Source organism: Macaca thibetana, chromosome 6, assembly GCF_024542745.1.
Source record: "Macaca thibetana thibetana isolate TM-01 chromosome 6, ASM2454274v1, whole genome shotgun sequence".
In the NCBI taxonomy this organism is placed as follows: domain Eukaryota; kingdom Metazoa; phylum Chordata; class Mammalia; order Primates; family Cercopithecidae; genus Macaca; species Macaca thibetana.
Genome location: NC_065583.1, coordinates 124,204,757 through 124,231,308, shown reverse-complemented (window position 1 = coordinate 124,231,308; position 26,552 = coordinate 124,204,757). Strand labels below are relative to the sequence as shown.

Genomic DNA, 26,552 nt, shown 5'->3' with positions numbered 1-26,552 from the left:
CTTTTCTCCTTTTTTTCCTTTCTTTTTTTTTTTTTTTTTTTTTTTTTGAGAAAGAGACTTTTTCTGTCACCCAGGCTGGAGTGCAGTGGTGCAAATCTTGGCTCTCTGCAACCTCCACCTCTTGGGTTCAAGCGATTCTCCTGCCTCAGTCTCCTGAGTTGCTGGGATTACAGGCGCCCGCCACCATGCCTGGTTAATTTTTGTATTTTTAGTAGAGATGGCGTTACACCATGTTGGACAGCCTAGTCTTGAGCTCCTGACCTCAGGTGATCTGGTTGCCTTGGCCTCCCAAAGTTTTGGAATTACAGGTGTGAGCCACCACACCCAGCTGGTTAAGGTTTTTCGTGATAAAATTCTGTTGGAAATTATTTTTGATGTCTTTTTTCAAAATTCATCTTGGAATTTGTAAGTTGGACGTATGTGGGATATTAAGTTCCATAGCTTGAAGAGTAATAATAAGTGTTTCAGTTCTTTAGTGTAAGAGTGTTTTATAACACTTGTAAAACCAGTCTTTTTTTTTTTTTTTTTTTTTGCTCTATTCACTCTAGTATGTTGAGCATTGCAAACAAGAAAAAAGTCTTCAGATTTTGAATGTAAAATATTGGATAATTGTTCTCATTTTAATGTCTGTGGTAGTAATAAACTGGAACTTTTTTTTTTTTTTTACTGTAGCAATTACCAAAACCCCAAGGCATTTCAAGTATGTTGTTATCTTTGTGCTCTTCATGATGACTCAGAAAAATGTTTGGACGACTCTTGAGCTTTTGTAAAGTAGTTTTTTTTGTTTTGTTTTGTTTTTGTTTTTTTTGAGATGGAGTCTTGCTCTGTCGCCTGGGCTGGAGTGCAGTGGCCAGGTCTCAGCTCACTGCAAGCTCCGCCTCCCAGGTTTTCGCCATTCTCCTGGCTCAGCCTCCCATATAGCTGGGACTACAGGCGCCCGCCACCTCGCCCAGCTAGTTTTTTGTATTTTTTAGTAGAGGCGGGGTTTCACCGTGTTAGCCAGGATGATCTCGATCTCCTGACCTCGTGATCCGCCCGTCTCGGCCTCCCAAAGTGCTGGGATTACAGGCTTGAGCCACCGCGCCCAGCCTTAAAATAGTTTTAAAAGTCAGTGTCTTTGTGAAAGAAATTGTAGTAAATAGATGTTAGCTAAAGATGCCTACCTTGGTGCATTCTCTCTAGGTTTGGGACTTAGTTAAATGAACTTATTTGAAGGAACATTTTAACTGTTGTAATATAGTCAGTTGATTAAGAGATCATCTGTAGATTTCCTTTCATTCTTAAATTATTAAATTCTGATTGTCATGTGCAAGAATTTCGGAGCTCTATTCTGAACTTTTGCCATAATTAAAGGAAGTTTATGTGAGAAGGAGTAAAGGTGTGGATTGATGATAAGGATACCCTAAGAGTTAGAAGTGAGAAAAAAATTTACTCAAATTGTCCTTAATCTAGAGCTGTCCAGAGAAATGTTGGAAGTTTCCAAAATTAACCTGCATTCAGCTATTGATTTTATAACAAGTTGAATTTTCTAAATCCAGCAGTAATTCGACCACTGCCAATGTAATGCTTGTGTGTTAATAGTAAATAATTTTCTTTAGCCTAAAGTAGGGAAAGTGGAACAGTTAGTATTTGAGAGCAAAGACAGTCTTCAGCTACCGCTATGGCAAATTTGATTAAAATTAACCATGAATATTCTGATGCTATAGCTGAGGAGGATATACCTTTTCATTGTAGTTGTAGTGCAGTGGCAGGTTGTGTATATAAATTGTTTTCAGTCCATAAGTGAATTTACTTTACAGTGAATCTGTTTTTTTTTTTTTTTTTTTTTTTGAGACTGTGAGACAGTGTTTTGCTCTTGTTGCCCAGCCTGGAGTGCAGTGGCACAATCTCGGCTCACCGCAACCTCTGCCTCCTGGGTTAAAGCGATTCTTCTGCCTCAGCCTCCTGAGTAGCTGGGATTACAGGTGCCTACCACCATGCCGGGCTAATTTTGTGTTTTTAGTAGAGGTGGGGTTTCTCCATGTTGGTCAGGCTGGTCTTGAACTGCTGACCTCAGGTGATCCACCCACCTCGGCCTCCCAAAGTACAGGTGTGAGCCACTGAGCCCGGCCAGTGAATTCCTTTTTAAAACATGAGAGTATCATTAATTGGTTTCACTATAAATGCAGTAGAGGTTTTAAAAATTTCTGTGGTACTTTTCTAGAACAAAGATTAGTGTTAAATCACTAATACTCTATAGTATTGATGAATATACTGTAATATATGGAACTCAGCACACAGTAGTGTATATTGACCAGTGTTGGTTTATTCATGTATTACTTTGTCAGATTTTATAATGATATTTTATTATATTTTCTTTTCTATTTTTATTTTTTGAGACAGGGTCTTATTCTGTTACCCGGCTGGAGTGAGTGGTGTGATCTTGGCTCACTTCAACCTCTGCCTCACAGGCACAAGTGAACCTCCCACCTCAGCCTCCTGAGTAGCTGGGACTACAGGCTCATGCCACCATACCTGGCTAACTTTTTGTATTTTTAGTAGAGCTAGGGTTTCGCCATGTTGCCCAGGCTGGTCTTGAACTCCTGGGCTCAAGTGATCCTCCTGCCTCAGCCTCCCGCAGTGCTGGGATTACATGCGAGAGCCACCACACCCATCCTGATTGTACTTTTCAGGAATATGGGTGACTTAAATGACTAAACTTTTGTTTTAAGTCAGGAGTCAGCAAACCCTTTCTATAAAGGGCCAGATAATAAATAATTTAGACTTTATAGGCCTTATTTGTCTGTCACAACTTTGCTGTTGCAGTGCTCCAATACTGTTTACAGAATCAGGTGGCCCACCAGATTTGGCCTGTGGCTGTAGTTTTCTGACCACTGTTCTAGTGATATATGTTAGTACTATATATACAATGTTAAAGTGAAGATGTCTTGGAATAATTAGTAAAGAAACATCCAGTGATTTAGAAAACCATACAGTATGTCATTATTTTGTTCTGAATAAAGCCCAATTGTTACAATTTTCTAGTATTTGTGAAATAAATGACACATTTATATTCAAAGTAGGAAACTAGTCTTTTCTTTCTTCCTTCTTACAGGATAGGTATTCTTCTGGAGAAAATGGAGACAATTTTAACAGGACTCCAACTTCATCATCAGGTATGTGGTATGTTTGGAAAACGGTAAAACCCTTTTTAGTTTAAGGGTTTCATCTAGTGAATGAAGAGCAGCAGACTAGTAGACATCTTGTAGAGGGTGTTTTAACAAATTTAGTGAAAGTTCCTTCTGATTTGGATATTGTGGAATGGGGGTACTTCTAGTTAGAGGAATTGAGAGAGGGGAAAGTATAGACTGTATTATTTGATTTAATGGGTTACTATAAAACGTTTGCCCAACTTGGAAGTTGCACATTCAGCTTCCAGGCTGCTAGGGCATCATCATCATCAGGGTTCCTGACATAAGGGAGTAGAATATAGGACTATAAGGTTGTTGAAGCAGGTTACAATGGTGATGACCTGTCACAATAATAATTGTTTAAGCCAAATCTGCCATACCATCAGGATATTGTGAGTTTCTTTGGGATCAGAAAACTAATTTGGGAAAGGTCTTAGGAGAACAATAGAAACAAGTGTCAAGGTAAAGGAACCCATATCCTTCCTGATGCACCCTCCTCCCAACCTCACTGTGAACTTTTCACTTTGGTTGCCCCTCCCACCATCATTTTTCCCTTTGGATTGTCCAACTCTGTTTTACAGAGTGGATGTAAATGGGAAGATGGGTGGAAGTGGTAGGACTAGGCTGGGAAATTGAGCTCACAGCAGTAGTTTTTCACATTGTTGAAGTCCAAAGCAGGATGAAATGCAATTGTTACTGCGTTAAAATAATTTTGACCAGGCTCAGTGGCTCATGCCCGTAATCCCAGCACTTTGGGAAGCTCAAGTAGGAAGACCATTTGAGACCTGGAGATCAAATGATCATCTGAGATCATTTGAGACCAGCTTGGGCAACATAGTTGGAGTCTATGTCTACAAAAAATTTAGGCCGGGCCTGGTGGGCTCACGCCTGTAATCCCAAAACTTTCGGAGGCTGAGGCAGGTGGATCAGGTCAAGAGATCAAGACCATCCTGGCCAACATGGTGAAACCCCGTCTTTACTAAAAATACAAAAATTAGCTGGGTGTGGTGCTGCATGCCTGTAGTCCCAGCTTCTTGGGAGGCTGAGGCAGGAGAATCGCTTGAACCCAGGAGGCGGAGGTTTCAGTGAATCGAGATTGTGCCACTGTACTCCAGCCTTGTGATAGAGTGAGATTCTGTCTCCAAAAAAAAAAAAAAAAAAAAAAATTTTTAAAAATTAGCTGGTCATGGTGGCCTGTGCCTGTAGTCCTAACTACTTGGCAGGTTGAGGATTGCTTGAGCCCAGGAGTTCAAGGCTATAGTGAACTATGATCATACCACTGCACTCTTCCCTGGGCAATGGAGTGAGACCCTGTCTCTAAAAACAAGACAAAAACATTTAAAAAACTATGGTGAAGTATACATAACGTAAGATTTACCATTTTAATGTGTACAGTTCAGCAGCATTCGGTACAGTCACATCACTCTGTAACCATCATCCACCATCCACCCCCAGAACTTTCTTGTCTTCCCAAACTGGAACTCCGTACCCAATGAAAAATAACTCTCCATTTCCTCCTCTCCCCTAATCCTGGCAACCGCCATCTACTTTCGGTGAATTTGAGTAACTCTGACTTTACTATGAGTCTCTAAATTGAGTTACTATTATTTTTAAGGCTGACTAGCATAAAAGGAAGAGGACATGGTGGCATCAGGTAGTAGTTTTATCATTTCTCTTATCAAAAATTAGCAGATGAGGTAAAACATTTTATGGTCAAGGGAGCTGCATGTTCACTGAAACCTGGCCTATGTTGGAAAACACCCGTGGTGAGGTAGTTTCCAAAATGTGAGGATACTTTGAGAGTTAGTTTATCAGGTTAAAGCAAATCTAATTCTCATGAGGATCTTTCTTAAGTTCAGGGTAAATATCTTGACAAAAGTTAAGTTTAAAAGAGATGCTTTTGCTATTTTCAAAACATATTTATCTTTTATAAACATTTAAACACAGTGGTTTAATACAGAAATACTCAGATTCTCAGAAGTTCTTGGAATCCTGCCTGCTGAAACCCCAGCAAAGGGCTAATTTTGCTTCTACCATATAAACTCTGTGTGTACTTAGAGTATTCCAGAAAGACAAATGGGTAAACGTAATCGATGCCACTTAACCTGTCTATTTGCATAGATCGCTAGGAGAACCCTGGTTTTTTGAGGTACAAACAGAAGCCATTATTTGTAAAGGAGTGAAAGCTTAGATCTATAGTATATTAAAGCATAACACTGTTTTATATTGGAATTTTCAATAAACTAGACTGAAATAACCACCAACTAAAAGCTAAGTTTTTTTTAGCATTAGACCTATGAATGTTTAGGCTAATGAAATGAAATCACTAATGAAAATCACTAGTGAAAAATATTGATTGCCTGCTTACCTTCTTCTAGATAACAAGTACTTTTTGTAGTTCTTCATAATTTTTTTATTTTTTAATGAAAATTTTCTTATTAGAAAAATGTAAAAAAAAAAAAAAAAAAAAAGTAAACCAGGCCAGTGAATGTATGCCAAGCCAAAACCTAAATATGCTTATTGTTTTAAAAAAAGTAAAAAGGGATAAATAAAATCTGAAATCTTAGCCCCTAAATTTAGCCACCATTTGATGTCTATTGACTCTGATTTTTTAGATTCCTGTGTATATTCTCCGCATACGTGATCGTATACCACTGGCATAATATATTAATACATATATTCCTTTTATTATAAATACCTGTCTTGCTTTTCGTTTGCTTACGCATGCTTACGTTCATACCCTTTTCATGCTCTTAAAATTGTACTTAGACCTGCTTCTTTTCATTCTGTATTTTATAGAAATGGAATCCTGTTATATCTTGCTTTTATTTAATAGTCATGGAAACCCTTCTAAACAACTGGTATTATCTGATTATTTCCAAAATTAAGTGAAAACAATTTCACATTATTTGGCTTTAAAATGTCAGTAGGAACTGTAGTGGCTTATGCCTGTAATCCCTTTGCTTTGGGAGGCTGAGGTGGAGAAGTGCCTGAAGCCAGGAGTTCAGGACCAGCCTGGGAAACAAAGTGAGACACTGTTTGTACAAAAAATTTTTTTAAACTAGCTGGGCATGGCGATGTGCAACTGTAATCCCAGCTACTCAACAGGCTGAGGTAAGAGGATTGCTTGAGCATAGAATTTTGAGGTTACGGTGAGCATTGATCACACTACTGCACTCCAGTCAGGCTGATGGAGCGAACCCCTGTCTCTTAAAAAAAAATTCTGCTGAACCTTAGTTGCCTTGTTGTTTTTGAGGGTGGATCATTAAAATGCTGATTAGAAACTCAACTCTGTGCAGGGATGCACTGATGGGCTCTACTGTGAAGTGATTGGGCCAGAGCCAGGCAGTTTTGTGTGGGAGAGCAGGATCCTCTAGTCTCTGAGATTTAAGTATATGCTAGTTTCAGCCTTCCCTTCCTCCCTCTCTGTCCTCACTATATTGTACAGCTCCTATGTTGCTTTTGCTTATTTCTTCATTACTCATGTTTGATTTGAAACAAGCTGTTTGTGGGAGGAAGTTTCAGGGGTTTCTTGCCCTCCCCTTCCCCAAAGGAACAATTATTTTGTGTGTGTGTGTCTTTTTTTTTTTTTTTTTCCAGAAAACTTTTTGCAAGTTTTATTTGCAATGCTAACTTTTAAAAGGCCACTAAAGTTAACTGGATTACAAACTAGACAGAAATTGCTTTACAAAAGGAGGGAAATACCAAAACGTTAGTTTCTATAGAGAATCCGCAGTTCCGTTTTATTCAGAGCAAAAAAAAAAAAAAACAAAAAACAAAAAAAAACCTTTTAATCACACTAGAAGAAACTCAGCATTAGGTTTGGAATCTGTACTCAAACTATACGTACAATGACAGTATTCTGCTAATGCAGTCGATTTGCTGTTGTATTTGTCTACTTTTTTTTGTATTAATAATTATAAACTCTAGAGCAGTGCAACTAATATTTGGAACAATCTTTACAGTGTCAGGCACATTTTGCGTTTCTTCACACCATTAGTTCTGTGTACTTGGGCTTCCTCCCCTTCAGTAAAGTTGTTTTGATATTGAAAGGCTTGGGAATGTCCACAGGTGTTTTCTCCTTGATCTTATTGGCAGCAGTCTTGCATGTAACAAACCTTTGATAGTAGCTTGCAGCTACAGTAAGTTCAAAGAGAGTTCCTTGGTAAATTTTCAGGAATTCTTGATCCCAAACAGGATTTTTATCTGTTCACTTTTCTTCTCAGTATTCTCAGGAGGAGGAGGAGGGTCATCTTTATGGTGGGTGCACCATTGAATGACCTTTTAAAATATTGCTTCATTAACATTTGGTAGAGGAACTGGGTCATCATCTCCTTCAATCATTCATTCCCACGTCTTCCAACATGATCTTGATAGTACAGATTGTTTGGTAGTTTCCACATTAACCTCAGATACTTCTTCATTGGAACTCCGCAACTAATTGAAAGCAGGCTAGAGGCTGATATGAGCCGGGCAGCATCAGCACAGAGAGGAAGGGTGGAGGACATGGGTGCTCTGTGTATGTTTTTAAATGTGTGTTTTTCTGAGCATATTTTGGTGTGTATTTTTAACTTAGAAAAATTATCGTGCCTAAGATTTTTTTTTTTTAATTTTCTCCTGGTCACTGTTTAAGATATATTCCTAATTGATAATTGATTTCCTTCTTTCTAATGACTGCATGGTATTTCATATACTTTTATCACCAAGTTTTATCTACCCCTATTTTCCCTCCGTGATAGGCACTGAGATTACCTCCTGTTCCCCTCTGCTACCATAGGATGGGCATTCTTGTATATGTTTATTTATGGGCCAGAGTGAGAATTACTTTGAATAGTGGACTCAAGAGTAGAATTACAGGGTTATGGAAAGGGATAATGGACTTAATTTGTCTAAATATTTCAAAAATTGCTCTCCAGAATAGCTATACCAGTTTATACTCCCGTCATTAGGTTGTGAGGGTTCTCATAGTCCTATATTCCCACCAACATTTGACATTTTTAATTTTAATTAATTTTTGCCAGTCTATTTGGGTATAAAGTAAAAAAAAAATTTTTTTTTTTTTGGTAACAGGGCCTTGCTCTGTTGTCCAGGCTGGAGTGCAGTGCTGTGATCATAGCTCACTGTAGCTTCAATCTCTCACGCTCCAGGAATCCTCCTGCCTCAGTCTCTTGGGTAGCTGGGACTACAGACTTGCTCACCATGTCTGGCTGATTTTTAAAATTTTTAGCAGAGATGAGGTATTGCTATGTTGCCCAGGCTGGTCTTGAACTCCTGAGCGCAAGTGATCCTCCTGCCTTGGCCTCCCAAAGTGCTGGGATTATAGGCATGAGCCACCATGCCCAGCGTCATTGCTTTAATATGCATGTATCTGGCTGTCTCTTCATATACATGTTGTTATTCTGTAAGTTTCTACTTTTGTGAGTTGCCTGTTCATATTTTTAGTTTATTTTTCTATTGAGCTAGCTCTTCCTATTGTTGATTGGCAGGCATTGTTAATATTCTAGATTTTAGGCTCTTTCCTGATTTAGACACTGAATATCTTCTTCCATTCTGTTGTCTGTCAGCTTTGTTCATGATATGCCTTATTAATCAAAAATTTAATTCTGAAGTTATTAAATAACTTTTTTGCTTCTGAATTTGATTTTGTAGTTTTAAGAAACTCTTCCCCATCTCTGTCAAAAAGTAGCCTCCTACATTATCTTCCTTAGACTTTTGCCTTTCACATTGAGCTTTTAATCATCTGAACTCACCCTTTTTTAATCATGGTGGCCATCTTTGAGTGTGAAATCAAGACGTAGTGTATGCAGTATGAGTATTCCTAAATGACTCACAAAAAAGGATCTTTGACATTAAAGTTTTTCTGGTCAGCCCTGGCCATGGGCCTCTAGTTATTGAGGAGTTGTATTTGTGAACTGTGGTAAACTAGACATAATACAAAATTTGCCATCTTAACAATTTTTAAAGGTACCATTGAATCCCTTTTTTTCAATACGGTGAGAAATAGGGATCCAATTTTATTTCTCTCCACATAGCAACCTAGTTTTTCCAGCACCATCTAAGCATCCTGTCTTTTCCTTGTTGATGTGTGATGCAAATTTCATCTCTTAAATGATTTTGTTCTTTGTTGTCTTAAAGCATTGGATAAAATCTACAGCTCATTAACGAGTACTAGAAATAACAAACATCTAGGCTTTTCCTCACTTCAATGGGAATGCTCCCAAATTTTTATAATTATGATATTTGCATTAGGCTACTAATAGTTGGTTTTTTTTTTAATCATGCCAAGATAATTTCTTTTCATTTCTACTTGAATATTTGTTTTGTTCAGGAATGGCAGTTGAATGTTTTCAAATGGCTTTTTAGAATTACTGATTTCTATTATTTCTCCCTTATGTCTGTTAATGTAGTAAATTAATTTTTAAATGAACTTTTTATTCCTGGGCTAAGTCTTACATGGCTCTTTTATTGTAGTATTGGATGAAATTAGATATTTTAGTTAGCACTTCTGAATTAATGTAAGATTGAGGGTGTATAGTTTTCTTCTGTCATGTTGTCCTCACTTGATTTTGGTTTCAAGCTTTTCATGTTTTCCGATAAGCTCTGGAATGTGAAAATTACCTGTTTTTTACAAGTTATATAGAATTTGTTCATAAAACTGTCTAGGCCAGGGCAGATTCTTTTTTTTATTTTCAACTTTATTGAAGCATAGCGTACACATAGATTCAATATGTATTTCAGTATGATACACAGCATAAATGTCCAGCTCACTAAATTATCACAAGGTGAGCACTCCCTGAAAGCCAGCACTCAGATGAAGAAAAACAGCATATTAACAGCACCCTTGAAGCTTTCCTTTTTCTTCCAGGCACTGTGCTTCTGTCCAGAGGTGACTACTATTCTGATTTCTAACAGCATAGATCAGTTTTCCCTATAAATGGCAGTCATATAAAATGGCATCATACATTATGTTCTTTTTTTGTTGAGGTTTTCTCTAAGTTGTTAGAAGTAGTTGTAGGTTATTCGTGGATGTATGATATTCCCTATGTAAATATACCATAAATTAAAATATTGATGGTCATTTTTGTAGTTTCCAGTATTTGCCTATTATGAATGGTTCTCTTAAGAATATTTTCTAGTTCATGTCTTTTGGTGGATATAAAAATCTTCTCTGAATGTGATTGACAGAACAGTAGCATTGGCATCACCTGGGAACTTGTTAGAACTGAAGAATCTCATACCGCACCCAGGACTACTGCATCAGAATGTATGTTTTAATGAGATCACCAGGTAATTTGAATGCACATTACTGTTATACTCTGAGGTCTCTACTTGAAAGACTTGACACTGAATTCTAAGTGTTTAGTATTTTAGCTACTTTGGATAATGAAAGGGATTAGAAGTCAGGACAGCTGGCAGCCCTAAGCACCACTAAATAGTTTCAGAACTCTTTGCCACCAAGTCTTTTCTCATCTTCCTTTAATTTTCCTCATTCTGGTTTAGGCAAATCACTGTGAAGAAAGGTTGGAAGATTATAGAGTCCTAGAGCTCATACTGAAGTCTCATACATAATTGGGTTCTTTTGCTTGGTGGTTTTAGTATATGGATTTTTTTTAAGTTGTTGTTCAATATTTGAGCCTATTTGGATTTGGTCCAAGTGTAACTATGTTGGGAGATATTCTTTGTGGTCAGTTGTTGGGGATTGTGTACACTAACACTAAATTCATTTTAAATGGACTTCATTTTTATTTCTTTTGGTTTATTTTCGTGGATTTCGTAGCATTCAGGAAGAGCATCTATACTCCATCATTTATTGGTATTAGGGGCTTATTTTTATTGCTATGTATAATATGTATTATGGGGACTGCCATGATATATATCAATGACAGCATATCATTACATTCATGAAAGTGAATGTAAACCTTCACATTTACCTGTGAAACTACTGTGAGATTTAAAACTACTAAAAAATGGAAAGGAAATAATTGTATATTTTCCTTAGGACTGTGTGCTAATAACAAGGTAAACTGGGTTAATTCTTTCTTAGAACCTTATACTTTTGTACCATCATTTTAATGTATTTTTTATTTACATAGGATTTTGGGGAACAGGTGGTGTTTGCTTATATGAGTAAGTTCGTTAGTGGTGATTTGTGAGATTTTGGTGAATCCATTACCCGAGCAATATACACTGTACCCAATTTGTAGTCTTTTATCCCTCACCCCCCATCCACTCCTTTCCCCAAGTTCCCGAAGTCCATTGTATCATTCTTACCCTTTGCATCCTCATAGCTTAGCTCCTGCTTATGAGTGAAAAGATCTGCTATTTGGTTTTCCATTCCTGAGTTACTTCACTAAGAATAATGGTCTCCAATTCCATCCAGGTTGCTGCAGATGCCATTATTTCATTTCATTTTTCTGGCTGAATAGTATTCCATTGTGTATGTATACACCACTCATTGATTGATGGGCATTTGGACTGGTTCCATATTTTTGAAATTGCTAATTGTGTTGCTATAAACATGCGTTTGCAAGTATCTTTTCATATAATGACTTCTTTTCCAACTAGTGAGAAGTAGGATTCCCAAGAATAATTGTTACCCTGTGACTTTATTGTAGAATCTTTATTGAAGAATTTTTCATTAAAAAAATCTAATGTATTAAAGTCCTGTGTAAAACCATAAAGCTTAATGTTTTGAACCACCACTAATTATAAGAACATTACCCACCAGGCACGATGGTTCACACCTGTAATCCTAGCACTATGGGAGGCCGAAGTGGGTGGGTTACTTAAGGCCAGGAGTTCAAGACCAGCTTGGCCAGTGTGGTGAAAACCTGTCTCTACAAAAAAAATACAAAAATTAGCTGGATATTGTGGTACACGCCTGTAGTCCCAGCTACTCAGGAGGCTGAGGCGGGAGAATTGCTTGAACCCAGGGGGCAGAGGTCTCAGAGAGCCGAAATCGCGCCACTGCACTCCAGCGTGGGCGACAGAGCAAGACTCCATCTCAAAAACAACAAAAAAATTCTCATGCACATTTGGGTTGTTTCCTTTTTTGCTGTTATGAACAAGCTCATCATTCCTTAGTTTGCTAAGTATATGTTAAGTCATGAAAGGTGTTAAATACTTTCATGACTTTCAAAAAGTATATGTCATATACTTTTATCTGGAGAGATTAGTTTTTTTTTTTTTATTAATGTATGTTACCTTTTTTAGATGTTGTAATGTTAAATACCCTTGCAAACTGGGATAAACCCAATTAGTTATAATATATTTTATCCGTTCAATTTACTGTTGGGTTTGGTTTGCTAATATTTGTTTTTGAGATTTTGTATCTATGAGTAAGAGGTTTATAATTTTCTTCTGAACTTTCATATCAAGGTTATGTTGGTCTGTAGAATGAGTTAGTGAGTTACTTCTCTGTTTCCTGGAAGAGTTGTGTGACAGTTGAATGATTTGTCCTTTGAGAGTTTGATAGAACTCACCTGTAAAACACGATCTCTGCATCTTTCTGATGCAGAAATTTAAGTACTGATTTAACTTCTGTAGGAAAGTTGGGTTTTTTATTGATTCTTGAATCACTTTTGGTGAGTTAATTTTCTAGGAACTTTTTCATTTCTTGTAATTTAGTAGCATAAAGTTGTTCAGAGAAGTTCTCTAGTTGTCTTTCTCTTCTGAGATTCTTTTTAAACACGTTTCTAATACTGTTCATTTGTATCTTTGTATCTGTTCTCCCCTCACCCCCTTTATTGGTCCTCTAGTAATTTGTTACCCTGGCAAATTTTATAGGTCTTTTCGAAGAACCAAGTTTTGGCCTTTTTGAGCTATTATATTACGTTTGTTTCCTTAAAAAAAAAAATAGAGACACAGAGACAGACAGAAAGACAAGGTCTCCTCCTGTTTCCCAGGCTGGAGTGCAGTAATTTAATCATAATTCACTGCAGCCTTGAATTCCTGGGCTCAAGTGGTCCTCCTGCCTTAACCTCCTGAGTAGCTGGGTCTACAGGTGTGCACCACCACACCCAGCTACTTTATTTTTTTTTTTTTTTTTTTTTTTTGGTAGAGATAGGGTCTTGCTATGTTACCCAGGCTGGTCTCAAATCCCTGGCCTCAAGCATCTTTTCCCACTTTGGTCTCCCAAAGCTGTTTCCTATTTTATTATTTTCATTCTTTATTTCCTTTACTTTTGTGTGATTTACTTTGTTTTTCTAGTATTCTTGTTGAGATGGCTATTAAGCTTATTGAGTTCTTATTTTCTAGCATAAATATTTAAATACTGATAAAGTCACATTTTTATCATATAATTTGAAGTATTTTTAAACTTCCATTGTGTTTTTTTTTTTTTTTTTTTTTTTTTTTTGAGCTGTGGGTTATATAGAAGTGTTTTTAAAAATATGTCACCAAATGGGATTTTAAACAATTTGTCTCATATTTAATAGCTTTTGATTTGATTGCATTGTGATAAGAGAATCTCATGTATATGAATTGATTTTTGAACTCTTTTGTTGAATTTGCATTATGGCCTTCTACATGGCCAGTTTGTAAACACTCTCCATTGTTGAAGAATGTGAGCTCTTTAATGTTGAATGCTGTATATTTCTGTGAAATCTATGTGCGTACTATTGTATGGATGACCATAATTTCTTTATTCCACTTTGATCATTTATTTGGTATTACAGACAATGCTTATAAAAACTTTTTTTGTGTGTCTTTCTGGATAACCATGTGATTGTATCCAGAGGAGAAATTCATGTTACTGTACTTTCATTATACACCTTTTAAATTAGGATCAAGATTGACCTAGTTTATACTCTAAATACAGTGTACATTTTATGCTTGTTTCCCTGTGTCTTTGTTCTGGCTATTAGCAAACTTAAGACTGGTTTCCATTTTTTAAAAATTTATTTATTTTGTTGTTTTCTTTCAGGGAACGGAAAGGACTGTTTTCCATTCAATTCTGAGGTTAAAAATTGCTGTCTTTTGATTTCTAATTCTTTATGAGTGAGATTTAGTCACAATTTATTTTTCTTTTGGAGAGCTATTCATATAGCCATTTTTTTTTTAACTGGGCTGATTGTCATATTTTTTACTGCTATGTAAAATTTCTTCTTTGTCACATGTGGCACATTGAGAAGGCTTAAGGTTTGCAAGTACTAGATACTTGTTTTTATTTGACTGACTTCAAAATGTTGTTTGCTTTAGAAATGGATGATGGACCTTCTCGAAGAGATCATTTCATGAAAAGTGGATTTGCCTCTGGGCGGAATTTTGGAAACAGAGGTAAGTATCTTTGTCTTTCCTTAATCTCCTGAACTGTTGAATAATTGTATATACAGAGGCTTTCATAGCCGTTTGGCACAAAACTAAGTCTGTTGTAACTCAGTGTATAGTAGACTTGGTGTTGAGATAATGAGTTCATCGTTTTTCCAAGTTCATTTTCTTTTTGCTGTTTTACTTCTTTGGGCTAGTAGGGAGTAGTGTTAAGTTGATTAGACAGATTGGTTGGAGGGATGGATGGGTTGGATGGACGGATGATTCACAGAGCTACTTCTTAACATGTTTATGATATTGATTTCCATCAATTGACGTGGGAAGAATGTTTGTAAAAGCTTCAGGGATTAGAGGTGAGAACGACTCTTTCTTGAATTTTATATTTTTCAAGAAAAAGGCAGTATAGGAAACATGTGTTAGCTCATTAGTATTAATTTTTTAAGAGCTTATTTTGCCATTATTGGATTTTTTAATTTTACTTTTAGGACAACCAGCTGATATGACAGATAATGACACAGCAAAACCTCTTTCTACAGTCCATTTTTAGACTTAATATTAACATGCTAGAAATACTATGTGCTGTATTTTATTATAGTGCAATAACATATTAGAACTTCAAGTTAAATTTATTTGAAAATCCCTATGGTCATTTTTTTTTTTTTTTTCTTTTAGGGGTTGCTATAGCTAGGGCTATTTGGTAAACATACTTGACACTTATTCTTGAATTTATGAGATGTTATTTTTTGAAAAACTCTATTGATACTTTCAGATATTTTTGTTGTGGAAACTAAAAGATGCATGATGTTTTATTTGACATTTGGAAAATTTCTTTAGATACAGTGAACGCAAATTTGAGTCTTATATTTTGACATGTTTCTGCCACTAATGGAAATGATTAATCAAATATCACATATATTTTGGTTTTTAAGACTGCATATTAAGATGCATTGCTTATTTGAACAATGTAATTGTGCTAAGAGATTCAAATGAGGTTTTATTAGCTACTACTGACATTAGAAATAATATATTTAGGAGCATATTTAGTATTTAGATATATTTTTAAACTACATTTTAGTAGAGGTTATGTGATATTTTGATACAGTCTTCTAAATATTATTGAATAAAACCTTTTTCAGTGAGAAAATCATCACTGAGGCAGATTTTACCACAAATTATTTTCATGTTTTAGATTGAAATACACATAAAATTTCTGATCAGAACTCTCAGTTGTTAATACTTTAAACAATTAGCTTTATATTTTCTATAACCTGGGACATTTGTAGACCCATGAGTATAACTTACTTTCCGTATGATTCTTCCAACATTTTGTATAGTTTCTTTTTTTTTTTTTTATTTGAGACAGTTTTGCTCTTGTTGCCTAGGCTGGAGTGCAATGGCACAATCTCGGCTGACTGTAACCTCCACCTCCCAGGTTCAAGCAATTCTCCTGCCTCAGCCTTCCAAGTAGCTGAGATTACAGGTGTGCACCACCACCCCCAGCTAATTTTTTTGTATTATTAGTAGAGATGGGGTTTCACCATGTTGGCCAGGCTAGTCTCAAACTCCTGACCTCAGGTGATCCACCCACCTCGGCCTCCCAGTGTGCTGGGATTACAGACGTGAGCCACCGCGCCTGGCCTATATAGTTTCAATCTTGATTTTCTTCTCAGTAGAACTTGCATAACTAATAATGTGGTTTTCGAAGTTAACTCTTAATTGCTTAAAATATCGACTAGCTTGTTATGTCCTGTGAAGTATGTCTAAGTAGCTTGGACTTCTTGAATCACACATCTTTGAAATCTGATTAAAATACTTTTATAGTTGGGCATACACAATTTTACCTGTGGTTTTAGAAGTTACACAGATCCCTTTTAACTCCCCTCTACAAGGGTATTACAGAGGTAAGTAAGACAGTATATAGGGATCACAGGGAATGCTTTAATTTTTTTCTCAGTGATAGTTTAAAGCGTCATTTTATGCTGTTTTGGATGTCTCTCCTGTTATTTTTTTTAATTTTTTATTTTAAATAATCCTGCTTCTTGCTATCACATCTCTGCCCTCGAGATTTTTAATTTAGTGGTAGAGAAACACATGGAAAGAAATACTCCTTTAAAAAGGTACAGATAGTATGCTGTGGGAATGTGGAAGAAGGATAAATTATGACTGGAGGGCTAAAGGAAGACTTCACATAATTGATTTTTTGAAGAATGAAATGAATTTTGATAAGACAAATAGGAAAGCAGGGAATGCTATGCCAAAGGAATAGCATGTACAAAGATGTAAAATTAGCAGTTGACAATGTGGAGTTTTGGAGTTGTTTGGTGTGAATTAAAATGTTGGGTGTTTAGAATTACGTAGTGAGAAACAAAGCTAAGAAAGTTAGTATGGGAAAATAGTATGGTGAAATGCGGAGGCCAGGAGGGGAGTGGTAGTCTTAGGTTTTTCTCTTATGTATTCCCTTGTTTTAATTTTAAAAGTGGAAAGGATGTGATAAATATAAGAAATAGAAAAATAAAAAAATAGAACAGTTAAACAGGACACAGTATAGCATTTTCAATAGCAATGACTTTCACACAGGGCAGAGTATAATAGCTGGCTCTATCAGGATGAGAATTCAACATATAGAAAACTATGGAGCAGAATTTTCCTGCTTGAAGGTCTCCAATATAATACCAATAAGTAGAAAGCTATATTTCACCAGTAGTAGATTTGTTTTTACCTTGGTATCATAATTTAAGAGTTTTTCTTTTAAGTTGCAGGTATGTTAATTAATTTTAGGTTTCTATGCTACTCTAGTCCCATCCTTGGAAGTCCCTTTACGCCGGAAATTCATTTAATTCTTAGTTTTTGATGATGACACACTTAATTTTGTATGTTAAAGAGTTTAATCTGACCTTTTTCAGATGCTGGTGAGTCTAATAAAAGAGATAATACATCCACAATGGGTGGTTTTGGAGTTGGAAAGAGTTTTGGAAACAGAGGTAATTACTTGGTTATGATATCTTACAATCAAAACTTGAGTGATTTTTTAATAATTGAGTTTAAATACTGATTGACAGACATTCCATATTGACATTTAATTTGAAGGTATATATTCCCTGAGTGCCTTTGCACTAAAGATTATTTTATTTAAACTTATTAAAAACATTTTTTAATTTTATGAAAGATTACTGATGAATAATTTTAAAATTAGTTCTAGAGACCTGTCTGTATGCTCCAGAGATGCATAACTCTTAGACGTAGGTTTTTAGGAAATAAGTTTGAAAGCAAACAAGTAAGTTTGATGACTTTTTTAAAAAGAGTAAACAAAAAGAAGCTAACAAGATTTTCATCTTATTGAGGAGAAAATCATTGAGTTATTGGATTATAATTTAGTTGTATTGTCCTTAGCAGATGAAGAGATTGAGTTTGTAAAATTTTGAGAATTTTGATGGTTTGAAATAGAAAACATATAGTGGTTACACTGACATATTCGTCTGTTTTGCCGATGTGCATATAGAGGAGTATGTGACAATTGAGGTAATATAGAATTGGCTGAAAAGAAAGTTGTTTTTAACCTTAAGAGAATGGAGTTGATAAACTGACACAAAGCAGAAATTGTTTACAGCCTGAGTGAATTTGCATGTGATAGCTATGTATACAATTGTGTACTGCTTATCTTAAAAAGTCTTCATAACTAGTAATCCCTGTGTGGTTATTATTTTTATTGTTATTATTTATTACCACAGAGGTACAGGAAATTGTTTCATTTTATATTTTGTATAGGTTTTTCAAACAGCAAGTTTGAAGATGGTGATAGCTCTGGTTTCTGGAGAGGTAAGGTCAATATTTTTGTGTGTTAAAATTTAATGTCAAGAGTACATGCTAAAAAAGAGAAATGAAGATTAAGTCTCTTAGTCTGGGCCAATTCTAACTTATTTAAACCAGATTTTATGACGTAGCTATATCCAAAGCCTTAACCAAGGATATTACTACTTTGTACATAAAGAATTCAGGCATACTAACTTGGCCTGTTGCCATCTGCCTTAATCCATGAGGTACAACTTTTGAATGCTCTGAAATTTAAGAAAATGGGGATAGTAAAAAGAAGTAGTCAAGAAGTGAAACTTCACTCTCTATATAAATACAGTTTGTGATGTGTAGGGTCATGTTTAGATTCAAATAAATCTAAGAAAAAGTTTCTTGAGAATGTAAATCAGTGCTGAAATTAAAGACATTTCCATTGAAGGTACTGAACTCTACAGGAATACAGAGAATGATGAAAATAATGATACCAGAAGATGGACTACGATAAACAGTGCATTCCCAAATCTGATTGAGTCGATTTGGGTGAGGCCTTAGAACCTGTATTTAAAAGCATCCATGGTGATTCTGATACCTCCTGTGTTTGGTAACCATTGATGTATAAAATCTTTATAACATAGAACATTTTAGGGTGCCAAACTTGGCTTCAAACTTGTCTCTGCCTTGCTACCTGCTAGTTGAAGTAGAACAAGCTGCTTAATTTTTCTAAGCCAGTTTTCTATTCCATAGAATGGAAGGTATTCATTTAATAGATGGTTAGGCAGACTAAGTGAGAATGCGTGTAAAAGCACACAGCTCAATACCAGACACATTCATGATAAACACTCAGATGTCATCTATCTTTCTTCATTAAATATTTGAAGCTTGATCTTATTAAACACTTTGATTCCCAAAGTCAAAACCAAGTCTAGGTCTGATCACCTTAAAACACTTTTGGTATAAGGCCGGATTTTAATTATCAAATGAGACTGTTTCTCCAAACTATTGCCAGTCTCTTTCTCCCTACTTCTCTTCTTTTTCTCCTATCCCATTCAAATGAAAACATATATGACGTAGAACTAGTATTTGTGAGAGAAGAAAAATACCATCATTTTTATTCTTTTCCATTTCTATTTGTTTCTATGCTGATCTCTCAACTTTGAACTCATTTAATATTCAAGATCATTTCTGCTTATACACAGACTTTTCTACCTACTTGACCCCTTTCTAGAGATGGTGGGCCAGAGAGCTTTTGAATACAAATTCTAGTTTCTGATAGCAGTTGACAGAACTCTCTGAAGTGGCCTGCTTTCTTCTTTTTTCCTTCTTAGTTCACTTAAAAAATATATATTATATTATATGTATTACACATATATGTATATGTAATATATAATATATATATGGATTGAATTCATTCATTATCCTGATTGTTAACAAGTCCAAGTTTCAAGCTCACAGTAGAAACTTTTTACTCTAGACACAAATGAATAGTATGTTTTTAAATTTTTTTCCCCCTGTAATCTACTTTGCTTAAGCTGGTATATTGTAGTGATAAGGAACTCAGATACTGGATTTGAACACCTAGGTGTGAGACTCAGATCCTCCTCCTGGCAATTATATTATCTTGAAAAAGCCTGTAACTTTCTGTTTTTCATTTTCCCTATTTATAAAATGATGATTATATCTACTTCACAAGGTTTTTGTGAAACTTTAAAAAAGTTAATACTTGTGATACATTTAGAACAGTGCCAGGTACATACTTTCTTTATATGTTGTTATTATTATTACTATTTTTTGAGACAGAGTCTCGCACTGTTGCCTGGGCTGGAGTGCAATGGCACAGTTTTGGCTCACTGCAACCTCTGCCTCCAGGGTTCAAGCGATTCTCCTGAGTAGCTGGGATTATAGGCGCCTGCCATCACACCTGGCTATTTTTTTTTTTTTTTTTTTTTGGTATTTTTAGTAGAGCAGGGTTTCACCATGTTGGCCAGGCTGGTCTCAAACTCCTGACCTCGTGATCCACCCACCTCGGCCGCCCAAAGTGCTAGGATTACAGGCATGAGCCACTGCACCAGGCCATGTGTTATTTTTATATAATTAATAGGTTGTAACTAATCTTGGGATCATTATCTCATTTTTGTTTGTGCTTAGCTTTATTTCCTAACTATAGAGATCACTTATTTTTTAAAATACTTTTTCATTTTAAAATAGTTTTATTCATAAGAAGTTGCAAAAATAGTGCGGAGGTTTTTCACATACCCATCACCCAACTTCTCTTAATGTTTTCTATTTTTATTCCCACTGTGATCAAAGTAACTATAGGTTTATTTTAGGGAAATAATTGGCCAAAGATATTGTGAGACTCTTTTCCTTGCCAGGTCCCAGATTAATAGTTTTTTTTTCTCTAAGGCAGTAAATACTAGTTATCATCATTGTTATTCCAGGGCCAACTTTTCAAAAATTATTTCTTTCCTGCCCTTCTACATTGTATTAAGTCCTACTTTCCAGAAAGTTGTCTTGTTAATGGCTCTTCAGGATTGTTTGTCGGTTGTCAGCTGCAGCTGAAATAGGAGACTGCAACAAGAGCTTTGAGTCACTGTTTATTGTAGAACAATATTAGCTGTTAAATGGATTGGGACTTTTACACAGGAACTTAGCTAATAGCCTGCAAGCTCTTTAGTCACTTGCTCTCATTATTTTGACTTAATGTTCCCCGATGACAAGTACAAAGATCCCTTGAAACCATCTTTGTATTCCTGAATGTGACTTTTTTTGGAATCTTCTGGAAAGCTTGATGATACAGTAATAACATAGAACTTTTACATTTTGAAAAATCATTCCTTTCAGAATAAACATTTCTGGGAATGGGACCTAGGAATTTATTTTTAACCAACTCTACAGGTAGTTTTCAGGCCGCCTTCAGTATAGTAATCTCTCATACCACTATTTTAAGACTCTGGGAATGTTACTTCTTAATATCATTAAAAATGGAAAAGCTGGGATATCCCCAAATTATTTCATTAGGATGAATGGGGGAAAGTTTGCATATATTTAAGAAAGCGCAAATGTCTCAAGTTTATTAAGAATGGTAAATTGGCTCGGTGTGGTGGCTTACGGCTGTAATCCCACCACTTTAGGAGGCCAAAGTGGGTGAATCACCTGAGGTTCAGGAATTCAAGACCAGCCTGGCCAACATGGCAAAACTGCATCTCTCCTAAAAATACAAACATTAGCCACGCATGGTGGCATGTGCCTGTAATCCCAGCTACTCAGTAGGGATAATCGCTTGAACCTGGGAGGTGGAGGTTGCAGTGAGCAGGGGTTGTGCCAGTGCACTCCAGCCTGGGAGACAGAGCTTGACTCCATTTCCAAAAAAAAAAAGTAAATTACAGAAAAGATATGACATTATAAATAGAACAGTCTAGTGGTCTATGGACCTTATGTGAGAACCACTTGATTACTTAATAGTTTAGATATTCCTGAAATCATTTTTGGTCAAACTGAAATTTATGAAATTCTTATTTTTTTTTTGGCTTGTTTTCCCTAGTATAATGCTTGGCAAATAGTAGGTTCTCAATTTCATATAAGAACATTTAATATTTAGATACATGAAATTATTTGCATAGGGAATTGACTCTGAATAATGTCTTTATATATCTGTTAAAATTATTTGAAGGAATATGTTTATATTTTAACTTATGAAAATATTTTGTTTTCTAACTAATTTATCTTGTGACAGTGCTATTCTTTATATATTGCATCATTTAAGTTAATTAAATGCTATTTACATGTTAAACTTTTATTCAAGAGTCTAGTAATGACTGTGAAGATAATCCAACACGGAACAGAGGCTTTTCCAAGAGAGGCGGTAAGGACAACATTTTGGAACAATTTGTACTTAACACAGAGACACTAAACTGGTAAAACTGATTTTGAAGGAGCTGGATGAAAAATACTGATGGTGAAAACCTTTGAAGGAAAATACTTTGGTATATGTTTTCTGCTTTTAATATTTGAGTGAGTATTCAGTAGGTACCCCTAACTTTTAGGTTCAGGGGTACATGTGTAGGTTTTGGTTATCTAGGTAAATTGCAGGTCATGGGGTTTTGGTGTACAGATTATTTCATCACCCAGATAATAAGCATAGTACCTGATAGGTAGTTTTTTGATCCTGTACCTCCTCCTACCTTCTACTCTAAAGTAGGCCCTAGTGTCTGTTGTCCCCTTCTTTGTGTCCATGTGTTCTCAGTGTTTAGCTCCCACTTTATAAGTAAGAACATTCAGGATTTGACTTTCTGTTCCTGCATTAGTTTGCTTAGAATAATGGAGCTCCATTCATGTTCCTGCAAAGGACATTATGTCATTCTTTTTTATGGCTGCATAGTAGTTAGTCCATGGTGCGTATGTACCACATTACCTTTGTCCAGTCTACTGTTGGTAGGCATTTAGGTTGATTCTGTGTCTTTGCTATTTTGAATAGTGCTGTGATGAACGTATGTGTACATGTGACTTTATGGTAGAATTATTTATATTCCTTTGGGTATATACCTAATAATGGGATTGCTGGATCGAATGGTAGTTCTGTTTTATGTTCTTTGAGAAATTGCCACACTGCTTTCCACAATGGCTCAAGTAATTTACACTCCCACCAGCAGTGTATAGGCATTCCCTTTTCTCTGCAACCTTGCCAGCATCTGTTATTTTTTGATTTTTTAATAATAACCATTCTGATTGGTATGAGACGGTATCTCATTGTGGTTTTGATTTGCATTTCCCTAATAATTAGTGATGTTGAGCATTTTTTCATCTGCCTGTTGGCTGTATGTTGTCTTTTGAAACATGTCCATGTCCACTGCCCACTTTTTAACAGAGTTGTTTGTTTTTCTGCTGGTACATTTAATTTCTTTATAGATTCTGGATATTAGGCCTTCATTGGATGTGTAGTTTGCAAATATTTTCTCCCATTCTGTAGGTTGTCTGTTTACTCTGCTGATAGTTTCTTTTGTTGTGCAGAAGCTTGTTCATTTAATTAGGTCCCATTTGTCAATTTTTGCTTCTGTCAAGGTGACTTTTGGCATCTTCATCACAGAATCTTCCAGGGCCTCTGTCTAGAATGGTATTTTGTAGGTTATCTCCAGGGTTTTTATAGTTTTAGGTTTTACATGTTATTCTTTAATCCATCTGGAGTTGATTTTTGTATGCAGTCTAGGGAAGGGGTCCAGTTTCAATCTTCAGCATATGGCTAGCCAGTTATCCTAGCACCATTTATTGAATAAGGAATCCTTTCCTTATTGCTTGTTGTTGTCAACCCTGGCAAAAATCAGATGGCTGTAGGTGTGTGGAATTCCCGTTTGCAGATGGTATGATTTTATACCTAGAAAACGCTATAGTCTCTGCCCCAACGTTCCTTGATCTGATAAATTCTTTCAGCAGAATTTCAGGATACAAAATCAATGTACAAAAATCAGTAGCATTGCTATCCACCATATTGTTAAAATGGCCATACTGCCTAAAACAATTTACAGATTCAATCTACCAATGACATTCTTCACAGAATTAGAAAAAGAAAACAATTTTAAAATTCATATGGAACCAAAAAAGAGCATGAATAGGCAAGTCAATCCCAAGCACAAATAACAAAGCTGGAAAGCATCGCATTACCTGAGTTCAAAGTATACTACAAGGCTACAGTAACCAAAATAGCATGGTACTGGTCCAAAACCAGATGCCTAGACCAATGGAACAGAATAGAGAGCACAATTTTAATTTAATTTAATTTTTTTTTGAGATGGAGTCTCACTCCGTCACCCAGGCTGGAGTGCGGTGGTGTGATCTTAGCTCACTGCAACCTCCACCTCCTGGGTTCAAGTGATTCTTGTGGCTTTACCCTCCCTCATAGCTGGGACTGCAGGCATGTACCAGTACGCCTGGCTAAGTTTTGTATTTTTAGTAGAGACGGGGTTTCACTATGTTGGCTAGGCTGGTCTTGAACTCCTGACCTCAGGTGAGCTGCCGCCTCAGCCTTCCAAAGTGCTGGGATTACTGGCATGAGCCACCGTGCCTGTCCTTGTTTTACTTGCTGATATCACTGATCTGTTGTTCCCCCCCCCCATGATCGTGCTATAAATTGCAGAAGGAACGTGCTATAAATTACAGAAGAGGGACAATGTGAATCTTGGTCAGTCGCGGTTTAGATGAACTGGGGATGTCTTTGTCTCTGAATAGAGTCATTGGAAATTTGAGGATGGAAGAAATTGTAGATTATTTTTTGTTCAAGTCTAGCAGTATTTCGCCATACTCTGGTAATTCAGCTTCTATTGAATTCGAGATGAGATAGTATCAAAAATTACCATGCTTAATTCTTGATTACATATGGGCAGTCGTGTTAAAATAGCAATGACAACAAAACATATGAAAAATATAGTGAACTTATTATAAAATTGCTACGGATGTGCAAATCTATGTTAAGAGGTTTTATAGTAATCACATACATGAATTTTTGCTGCACCTTGATGACATTCTTTTCCTTTGCCCATTAGGTAGGTAGTTGGCTGAATTAGGCCCTCCCTAGTGAAGGTAGGACTTGTGGATTTCAGAATGAGGGAAGACTGTCTCCTTAATTACTTCTTACGGTAATTATGGAGAGGGGTGGTGGTGGGGAGAAAGTTAAGCCAAGAAAAAACAAGACTCATCTTTTACCATATTTTTCTTAACAAGCAATTTTTGGCACTTAATGTTCCTAAAACATAGCTCATATTTGAAGTTTTTTTCTTCAGACCAGTGAATATCTTTTGTACTATTAACATTAACATTTACTTTAAATCAATTTAATTCATATTTAAATGAGGCAGTCGAAACCATTTGCAGCTCTATGTGCTTGGTCCTGTAGCAAGTGTAGGATAATTAGATTATAGATTAGTGTAGGGTAATTAGCAGGGACACAGCTATTTTTCAGGGTATCCCTGATTCCCATTCTCTGTAGATGTATACATTTGAGGATAGGAAGACTGCGTATAGTGGTCGCTCAGAAAATACATGTGTATATATATGTTTGTATTAAAATATGTAGACAGGTACATATACCGTAAATGTATAGCTCAATTATATTTCACAAACTGAACTCACTTGAGTTCAGTGTGTTCACCAGCATTCAGGTCATGAAATACAAATTACTAGCACCTCAAAAGCCCCTTTTCATGTTCATTTTTTACTCACTAATTACTCATTACCCCTAAAACCTCTATTAAGCCGTCTAACAGCAAACAATAATTTTGTCTATTTTTATACTTGATATAAATGGAATCATATCATATGTAGTGTTTTATGTTTACCTTCTTAGTGTGTTTGTTGCAGTTGTAGATCATTATTACTGTTTAGTATTCTTTTGTTTTACTGTTGTTCTATTAATGATAGGTATTTGGATTACCTCCAGTTTGGGGCCATTATGAAAGTGCTTCTGTAAACATTCTAGTATTCTTTTGGGTGTCAGTAGTACATACGCAGAAGAAGAATTGCTAGGTCATAGGCTATATATATTTTTGGCTTTAATAGTATTGTCAAATGTTTCAGCGTTTAAACTAAGATACACTTTCACATTCTAACCAATGCCTGGTATTTTATTTTTCTCTCATTTTAACCTTTCTCCTGGTTGTGTGGTGGTGTACTCATTATGTATTACATTTCTATGTTTTTGGACTAATGGAATGTGGAGCACTTCTTATGTTTATTGGCCATTTTCACATCTGGACATCTTTTGTCGTTTGCCCGTTTTTCTGTTGAGTATCTTTACTTTTACCTTTTTATTTGTAAATGATTTAAAACTTAAAAGTTGCAAGAATAGTTCATACAGATAGGCCAGGCGTGTTGGCTCATGCCTGTAATGCCAGTACTTTGGAAAGCTGAGGCGGGCAGTTCACTTGAGGTCAGGAGTTTGAGACCAGCCTGGCTAATATGGTGAAACCCTGTCTCTACTAAAAATACAAAAATTAGCCGGGCGTACTCCTGTAGTCCCAGCTACTCGGGAGGCTGAGGCAGAAGAATCGCTTGAACCCGGGAGGCAGAGGTTGCAGTGAGCTGAGATTGCGCCACTGCACTCCAGCCTGGGTGACAGAGAGAGACTCCGTCTGAAAAAAATAAGTGATTGGCATTAATCTGGAGTTTATTTTTGTATGTAATGTAGGAATCAATATACATTTTTTTCCATATAGATGTTCAGTTGACCTAGTATCACTTATTGAAAAGACTGTCCCTTCCACTCTGCACTACAGGGCTGTCTTTGTCCTAAATTAGGTGGCTTATGTATGTGTGTCTGTTTCTCTAGGTTTTATTCTG

At 36.0% G+C, this 26,552-nt stretch overlaps 1 protein-coding gene and 1 pseudogene across 3 annotated transcripts in view; one reads left to right on the top strand and one right to left on the bottom strand.

Annotated features, from left to right (window-relative positions):
- DDX4 (DEAD-box helicase 4) overlaps positions 1-26,552 on the top strand; it is an 81,930-nt gene that overhangs the window by 15,589 nt on the left and 39,789 nt on the right. For all 3 annotated transcript variants that reach the window (XM_050795131.1, XM_050795132.1, XM_050795130.1), the window contains exons 3-7: positions 3,095-3,155; positions 14,370-14,447; positions 17,342-17,419; positions 18,204-18,254; positions 22,030-22,089. In XM_050795131.1, coding sequence (XP_050651088.1) covers positions 3,095-3,155; positions 14,370-14,447; positions 17,342-17,419; positions 18,204-18,254; positions 22,030-22,089 — 328 coding nt within the window. The remainder of the gene's footprint in view (positions 1-3,094; positions 3,156-14,369; positions 14,448-17,341; positions 17,420-18,203; positions 18,255-22,029; positions 22,090-26,552) is intronic.
- LOC126957018 (S-phase kinase-associated protein 1-like) lies at positions 6,931-10,737 on the bottom strand (annotated as a pseudogene).